The sequence below is a fragment of the Colobus angolensis genome, unplaced genomic scaffold (genome assembly GCF_000951035.1).
Source record: "Colobus angolensis palliatus isolate OR3802 unplaced genomic scaffold, Cang.pa_1.0 Scaffold60, whole genome shotgun sequence".
Classification (NCBI taxonomy): Eukaryota; Metazoa; Chordata; class Mammalia; order Primates; family Cercopithecidae; genus Colobus; species Colobus angolensis.
In genome coordinates this window covers 1951859-1960660 of record NW_012119599.1, presented here as the reverse complement: position 1 = coordinate 1960660, position 8802 = coordinate 1951859, and the positions used below count along the sequence as shown (strand labels likewise).

General features: G+C 52.0%; 1 protein-coding gene across 2 annotated transcripts in view; it reads right to left on the bottom strand.

Moving 5' to 3' along the window:
* The window catches only part of OPA3 (optic atrophy 3 (autosomal recessive, with chorea and spastic paraplegia)), a 54306-nt gene that overhangs the window by 21903 nt on the left and 23601 nt on the right, over positions 1–8802 (bottom strand). Inside the window, exon 2 of one of the 2 annotated variants that reach the window (XM_011962988.1) lies at positions 1–1380. The exons of the other annotated variant lie outside the window; for it this stretch is intronic. Coding sequence (XP_011818378.1) covers positions 983–1380 — 398 coding nt within the window. The 3' untranslated portion in view covers positions 1–982. The remainder of the gene's footprint in view (positions 1381–8802) is intronic. 2 annotated transcript variants of the gene reach the window in all.

Here is an 8802-nt window from a genome sequence, read left to right as displayed (position 1 = left end):
TTTTTGAGACACAGTCTCACTCTGTCACCCAGGCTGGAATACAGTGGTACAATCTCAGCTCACTGCAACCTCCACCTTCCAAGTTCAAGCAGTTCTCCCGTCTCAGCCTCCCAAGTAGATGGGATTACAGGCACCCACCACCACGCCTGGTTAACTTTTGGTTTTGAGACGGTGTCTTGCTCTGTTGCCCAGGCTAGAGTGCAATGGTGCCATCTTGGCTCACTGCAATCTCCACCTTGTGGGTTCAAGCGATTCTCCTGCCTCAGCCTCCCGAGTAGCTGGGATTACAAGCGCACCCTACCACACCTGGCTAATTTTTGTATTTTTAGTAGAGATGGGGTTTCACCATGTTGTCCAGGCTGGTCTGGAACTCCTGACCTCAAGTGATCTGGCCGCCTCAGCATCCCCAGGTGCTGGGATTACAGGTGTGAGCCATGGCTCCCAGTCGCACCTTTGTTTTTTCTCCTAAAGAGAGCAGTGATGCTCAGCTAGAGCTGACCTTAGAAGGTGACGGGGAGAAAAGGCCACTGCAACACACTGCATTTTCTTACAGAGGTCTGTACCGATTGACAAAAACAAGCGGGTGTTCCAGTGTAACAGATGAGTGTCCCGGTAACGGTTAACACTGATCAGGTAAACCTGGTGTGGGGGTAACAATAACACATTGATTCAGCTCAAGACCAGGTTCCATTTTTTCATTTGCCAGAGTGCCCGCGGTGTCCTGCTGGCTGGGACCTTGCAGGTCGTCCTGGTTTGGAGTGGGGGCTAGGGAGTGAAGGATGATGGAGGGGGCTATGTTGCAACGCTTCACCTGCTGGTACCAGTGGCAGGTAATTGCTGCTCTTATCAGCAGGGCTAACCAAATGCCAAGTTGCACCAAAATCCTGGTGGTTTCCACTGGGCCAGCACAGGCAGGGGTGGTGTGGGAAGAAGGCCACGTTAGGTACATAGGCCATGTCCAAATTCAGGGTCCAGCAAGCTCCTATTTCTTGGATGCAGACACTGCCTGGGACGCGGACCGGCCGGGGTTGCAGAGCTGAGCGCGCACCTCTTGTAGCTCTGTGCGCAGTTCCTCCAGGGCGCTCTGTGGCGGCGCCGCCTGCACCTGCGCCTGCAGCGCTTCTAGCGCCAGCGCCAGGTGGCCCACCTCGTCCCGCAGCGCGTTCCAGGCGGCGCGCTGCTCCTCCTCCTTGTGGCGCTGCTGCGCCTGGTGGCGCCAGTACTCCAGCACCAGGCAGCCGCCGCCCACGATGAAGATGGTGGCTTCGCCCAGCAGCTCCGCGCCCAGCTCGGCTGCCGCCTCCTCGTTCAGCGGCTTGATGACCGTGCCTCGGAAGCCCATGATGCGCATCTTGGTCCGCATCTCCACCCAGTGGTACACTGCGGGGGAAAACAGGGGTCAGGCTACGCTCTGGGAGCCCCCTGCAAGCCCCACCCCTCTCACCCAGGGAATGCAGTCACCTAGCCTGGGTAACCCAGGGGTCTTTTAAAAGACCAGAATATTCTAGCGAGCAGCCAGGGATGAGAAACACTGCCGCAGAAAGGAGGCCCTCAGACTTGAGGGGCCACGCCCCAAGAGGGACACCAGGGACTTCCACAGCGCAAAGTTCATGGACGGTGTAAAGGTCCAGTTGCCAGATGCTTAGTTCCCTGTGTTCCTCCCTTAAGCCACCGCCAGCCAGGCTGTCCTGCCCTGGCACTGTCACCCCACCCACTTCCCAGGAGAAAGACCAACCCCCTTTCTTGCCTTATTTTCCCAAAGTGCAAAGTTGGGGCTGCAGATGGGTGGGGGGAATGGGGACTCCTGGCTCCAAAGGGCAGCTTAAGGTGGCAATCGATGCTAAGTGCCTCTGAACACTTAGATACACTTGTAATAATCAATCAGTTTTGCAAGTCTGATGGCTCCAATCCTAGAATTTCATCAGCCCTGAAGGTGCAGCTAAGAGCTGCGAGCTCTTCACAGAGAGGATTTGGGCACATACCTTGGTGGGAGCTCAAGAGGTGAGTGGTGCTGCTGGAACAAAAACTCCTTCCTTGCCTAGCTGCTTCTTTATGAAGGAAGATTCTCAGCACTTGAGTCTTTAAAACCAGTGCAGAATTGATGCTGCACCCTGACTCACTCCTGCAACAATTAATATTCATCCAAGGGTACATGAAACCACAGAGGGAACCCTTGTCTGGTGCTTTTGCAGACTCATTTGCAACATCTTCTTTTACTTTAAAGGTTTAGTAATTATTCATGAAAATGTATAAAAGATGAACTCTTGCTGTTGTTGTTTTAGAGATGCAGTCTCGCTCTGTCGCCAGGCTGGAGTGCAGTGGCACAGTCTTGGCTCACAGCAACCTCTGCCTCCCGTGTTCAAGCAATTTCCCTGCCTCAGCCTCCTGAGTAGCTGGGACTACAGGCGTGCGCCACCATGCCTGGCTAATTTTTTGTATTTTCAGTACAGAAGGGGTTTCACCATGGCCAGGCTGGTCTCGATCGTCTGACCTTGTGATCCACTCGCCTTGGCCTCTCAAAGTGCTGGGATTACAGCTGTGAGTCACTGCTCCCAGCCAAAAGATGAACATTTTAAAGTAACTGCACTAATAATAATTTCAAAATTAACTCAATCCAGAAGAAAACAATTTAGCATTTAGAACCTTATGGTCACAGGAAATTAACATGTAAATTTCTGTATGTATTTTGGTTGCTGATATATAAATCATTAGATGGAATTCTGTGGGCATATGGACTGTAAATACAAAAGTACACGAACGAAAAGAAACCATGTGAAATTTCTGACTGAAAAAGAAGAGCTTGTTTTTATTTTTATTATTTTCGAGATGGGGTCTTGCTTTGTCACCCAGGCTGGAGTGTAGTGGCGCAATCATGGCTCACTGTAGCCTCGACCTTCCAGGTTCAAGTGATCCTCCCACCACCTCAGTCCCTTGAGTAGCTGGGACTACAGGTATGTCTGGCTAAAATTTTTTTTTTTTTTTTTTTTTGAGACGGAGTCTCGCTCTGTCACCCAGGCTAGAGTGCAGTGGCGTGATCTTGGCTCACTGCAAGCTCTGCCTCCCGGGTTCACGCCATTCTCCTGCCTCAGCCTCCGGAGTAGCTGGGACTACAGGCGCCCGCCACCTCGCCCGGCTAGTTTTTGTATTTTTAGTAGAGACGGGGTTTCACCGTGTTAGCCAGGATGGTCTCGATCTCCTGACCTCGTGATCTGCCCACCTCAGCCTCCCGAAGTGTTGGTTGGGATTACAAGCGTAAGCCACTACGCCCGGCCATTTTTGTTTAAATAGAGATGGGGGTTATCAGTATGTTGCCCAGGCTGGTCTCGAACTCAGGCTCAAGCAATCTGGCTGCCTCGGCCTCCCAAAGTGCTGGGATTGCAGGTGTGAGCCACTATGCCTGAGATATATATATATATATATATCCTTAAACCAGACATTGGTAGGCATCAAATCATTATTATTGTATGTAATTTGCAATAAATATGAAGGGAAGGATGCACCAGCCATTTGGACATGTCAATATCATAACACACCAGAACCAGAAATTCCATCCTTCACAACTACTTAAGGTTATGAAAAAAGTTTTACTTGTCAACTTGAAAATGCACTAGAGGGCACACAATTTTTTTTTTTTCTTTTTCTGAGACAGGATCTTGCTCTGTTGCCCAGGCTAGAGTGCTATGGCAATCTCGGCTCACTGCAACCTCTGCTTCCCAGGTTCAAGTCATCCTCCCACCTCAGCCTCCTGCGTAGCTGGGACTACAGGCACATGCCACCATGCCTGACTAATTTTATTGTTTTGGGTAGAGATGGGCTCTTGCCATATTCCATCATATTTATTTATGTATTTAACAGATGGGATCTCACTCTGTGGTCCAGGATGGAAGGCAGCGGCTCTATCACAGTTCACTGCAACCTCAAACACCTAGACTCAAGCAATCCTCCCACCCCAGCCTCTGGAGCAGCTGGAACTACAGATGCCGCACCATGCCTGGCTATTTTCAATTTTTTTTTTAGAGACGGGGTCTTGCTATGTTGCCAAAGCTGGTCTTGAACTCCTGGGCTCAAGCAATCATCCTGCCTCAGCCTCCCAAACTACTGGGACGACAGGAGAGAGCCACTGCGCCCAGCCACTACACATCTTTCATCTTCAAAGAGGTGGGGTGGCAGGAAGGCTTGGGGGCGCTCTGCTGGAGCTGGAGGGAAGACCTGAGGTACGAGCCCAGGGCCCGAGCAGTCACTGTCACTGTCACTGTCAGCTGCTGCAGTTACTGTTACAGTTGACTGTGGCTCAGGCCCTGGGCTTGTGGGTTCCTGGGGTCCAGGCTGTGGAGATCCCTCCCACACTGAGGTCTTAGGGTCAGGCTGACCTGGGGTCCCCTTAGGGCTCCGCCACCTGCTCTCTGGTCAACGACAACCTGCCCCGAGCCCCTCCTGTAACAGAGGAAGGACAGCATCATCCTGACAATGACACTCGCCACCCCTGGTGGTGGCCCAGAGCTGGGCCCGTAACTGTCACTGCCTCCTTCATGTCAGGGACACCTAGCATGGTAGCCAGAGAGTGGTGAGGGCTGAGGATTCCAGCTCCTCTGGCCTTCCTGGGTGGGGTTCCCAGCGTGCAATTGCAAGAGTCTCAGCGTAGACCACGCATGGGGATCTGGGCCAGCAGGTGGGTCTGGGTGTGCCAATGGGAGTGGGCACGTACCCAGGCCACAGGAAATCAAATCAAAGAGGGTGTGTGTGTGCGCGCACGCAGGCATGGGCTTTCAGGGCTCTTAGACCAGGGGCCGACGGCAATCTCTATCAGGTCAGCGGTCAGATGTGGGCTTCAGGAAACAAGGCCCAGGTGGGAATGAATCACAACAGGGCTGTGATTCTAGAAGTGATAGCTGCAAGGGGCCGGGACAGAGTAAGCTGGAGGACTCACCAGACTTGCGGGGGTCAACAGGCTCCAGATGTCTCCTAGACCCCTCACACTCAGTGTGTCCAAACCTGAACCCAGCTCCCAGCCCCACACCTGTCCCCCTGCTAGAGATCGGGGCCTCATCCCAGCTGTTCCCCTCCTCCCACGGCCTCTCAGCTGCGTGTTGGGTCCATTCTGCATCCTGAACATCTCTCCCAGTGGATTCCCTTCTGCTGTCCTGGTCCAGGATCCATCCCAGCTCTGACCAATGTTCCCCTCCCTGACCTCCTGAATAGGAGGAATACAGGCTATCCACTTCCGAGTGCCTGTCACAACCAGGAATAGTGGCTATCCAGTTACTTGTCTGCAATCAGTCTCCCCACTGTCCTGTAAGCCTCATAAGGGCAGGGCCCAGGGCTGTCACAGTCACTGCTGTGTCCCCAGCACTGCCCAGTGCCAGGCCAGGCACACGCATGATGCTCATTAGATCTAAGCTTAACACATAAGTGGGTACCGCCTCCAGCCTCCTTCCCATCTGCCGGCCCCAGCCTCACCCTCTGCAATTGTGCTCCACGCAGCAATCAGAAGGAACTGGTGAGAAGAACAGAACAAACTGGCCAGGCGCGGTAGCTCAGGCCTTTAATCCCAGCACTTTGGGAGGCCGAGACAGGTGGATCATGAGGTCAGGAGTTCAAGACCAGCCTGGCCAACATGGTGAAACCCCCATGTCTACTAAAAATACAAAAAATTAGCAGGACATAGTGGGAGGCCCCTGTAATCCCAGCTACTCTGGAGGCTGAGGCAGGAGAATCGCTTGAACCCGGGAGGCGGAGGTTGCAGTGAGCCAAGACCATGCCACTGCACTCCAGCCTGGGCAGCAAGAACAAGACTCTGTCTCAAAAAAAAAAATTAAAAAGAAAAAAGAAAGAAAAGAACAACCTACCATTCCCCGTCGCCCCCACCCCCAACCCCCGCCGCAAATAAAAGTAACACATTGCAAGAAAACAAAGTACTCAAACTATAAAACGTAGTCAAAGTTCTCTCCTCAGAGGAACCCTCAACTACTGCCGTTGCCAGCCTGTTTTCCCCTAGCGCCATCTCCTGGACAGCCCATAGTAAGCACACCTCACTCATTTCTGAGCTCTTCAACTGGAGGTTTGTTCAGATCTAAACCATTTTTTAGCTACTCATAATCCAGCGCCACTATAAAAGGTGAGCACTCTGTCCCCACACGGCCTGCCCTTCCTCCACTCCCCCATTTCTACAGGGGATTTGTGTGCAGTTTTTATTATTCTATGTTCCGTTTTTTTTTTTTTTTCAGACGGAGTCTCACTTTGTCCCCAAGGTTGGAGTGCAGTGGCGTGATCTCGGCTATACGGTGCAGTGGCCATGGAAACACTCTCCGGTGTGGTGTGACTAAGGCAGAGAGGAGACCCTCTTGAGTGCTGCTTCATAAGACTTCAGTGCTTTTTTTGTTTTGATAGAGTTTTGCTCTTGTTGCCCAGTTTGGAGTGCAGTGGCTTGATCTTGGCTCACTGCAACCTCTGCCTCCTGAGTTCGAGTGATTCTCCTGCCTGAACCTCCCAAGTAGCTGGGATTACAGGCGCCGGCCACCATGCCCAACTAACTTTTGTATTTTTAGTAGAGACGGGATTTCTCCATGTTGGCTAGGCTGGTCTTGAACTCCTGACCTCAAGTGATCCGCCCACCGCAGTGTCCCAAAGTAGCGGGACTACAGGTGTGAGCCACCATGTCTGGCCTGACTCCAACTTCATGAGAGATCTTAACCTATAATTTTCCTTTTCTGTAATGGCTTTGTCAGGCTTTGATATCAGTATTCTATTGGACTCATAAAATGAATAAGTCAGTGGTCCTACTTTCTCTCTTAAAAGAACTTGGACAATGGTATCCTTCCCTCTCCTTCCCCTTCCCCTTCCCTTTCTGTCCCCCTCCTCCTCCCCTTCCCTTCCCCCTTCCCTTCTCTTCCCTTTCCTTTCCTTCCTTTCTTTCTTTCCCTCTTTCTTTCTTTCTTTTTTTTTTTTTGAGATTGAGTCTCACCATGCTGTCCCAGGTGGACTGCAGTGGCATGACCTCAGCTCACTGCAACCTCTACCTCCCGGGTTCAAGTGATTCTCTCACCTCAGCCTCCCATGTAGCTGGGACTACAGATGCACACCACCACACCTGGCTAATTTTTGTATTTTTTGGTAGAGACACGCTTTCACCATGTTGACCAGGCTGGTCTCGAATTCGTGACCTCATGTGATCCACCCGCCTCGGCCTCCCAAAGTGCTGGGATTACAGGCATGAGCCACCGCAGCCGGCCTCCTCCATTTCTCTTTTCCTGTCTTTTCCCAATTCTTCTTTTAGATCGCAGCTGAACTGTCCCTTCCTCCAGGACACCCTCCCTGAACCACAGGCTGGGTCAGACATATTCTCAAGGTTCTCAAAGCTCCCTGGGCTTAACACAAGGCCAGCCTTAATAAATGGCAGCAAGAACTTTGGAGTCACACAGACCTGGACTCAAATCCTGGTTCTGTCACTTTCTGGATGTGCAAGTTGAGCCTTGGTGTTTCCTCATCAAAACTAGGGGTCAAAAGACTCAACTGGCAGGACTGGGAGAATGGCAGTAACAGAGTAAGGGAGGAAATGCTCAGTTTGTAAATGTTAAGCTAATATCCTCTTCCTGACTCCTATTAGGAATTTTATTCCTGGAGGTACGTCCTACCCACTGGTCTGAATCTACTCTTGGGTTACATAGAATCGTTTTCCGTCTCCTCCCTGAACTCTCTCCCTCCAGACTCACTCCCTTTCATCTGTCTTCCATAACAGAGAATCCCAACTCAGATGTCCCCTCCTCTAGGAAGCCTTCCCTGTCCTCCAGACCCCCTGGGCTCCTCCATCTGAGCTCTGACTGCTCTGGGTCCTCACTGCATGGTGACAAGTCTGTCTCTCCAACTGGACTGTGAGGCCGATGCAGGCAGGGCCTGAGCCTAACTCCGTCACTGCACTGTCCCCAGCCCCAGATAGGCACAGAGCAGGCACTTAATGAAAAAGCTGATCTGTGGAGGTGCCCAGGAGGTGGCCATGGACAATGGGTATGGCTCCCTGTCTCTGGCTCCCCATCCCCCTTCTCTCTCTCCTGATGCTTTTGGTGTTATCTGTCCCCTTGAGAATGTGGCACTGTGCATCGCCCCTCCTCCTGGGGATGTGTGCTTCTCTTGGTTCCAGGCCCCCCTCCACCCGTCTGTCTCTGGTATAGACCCTTTCCTCGGCCTCAGTGGCTGGCATTTCTTAGGGTACCATTTCCCAAGCCCTCTTCTTACTCAACTGTCACATCCACTTCCAGGGGCCACTCAGAACTTCAGGACCCAAAGTCCTGTGCTCAGATCTCTCTTAGCCCCAGAGCTCCAGGTCACAGGCACTTCAGACACTCTAGGTCACAACACAATGGCTGACCAGGCCCAGGGAGGAGATTTCCCAGAGAAAGGAGGGATATCTTAACCCACGGAGTCAAGTAAAGTGACGTACTTGGCCATAGTTAACCATTGTTCAAGATTTTTCTGAGCATGAAACTGCAGGTGGCTGGAATGCAATCCTTTCCTCAGGAAATGTGCTGCTAAGACAAAACAGCTCCCTCCATGGTGGGGGACTGGGGCTCAGGAGCTTATGGACAAATAGGACAGGCCAGACGCAGTGGCTAATGCCTGTAATCCCAGCACTTTGGAAGGCCGAGGTGGGTGGATCACCTGAGGTCAGGAGTTTGAGACCAGCCTGACCAACATGGAAAAACCCCGTCTCTACTAAAAACATAAAATTAGCCAGGCATGGTGGCACATGCCTGTAATCCCAGCTACTCGGGAGGCTGAGGCGGGAGAATCACTTGAACACAGGAGGCA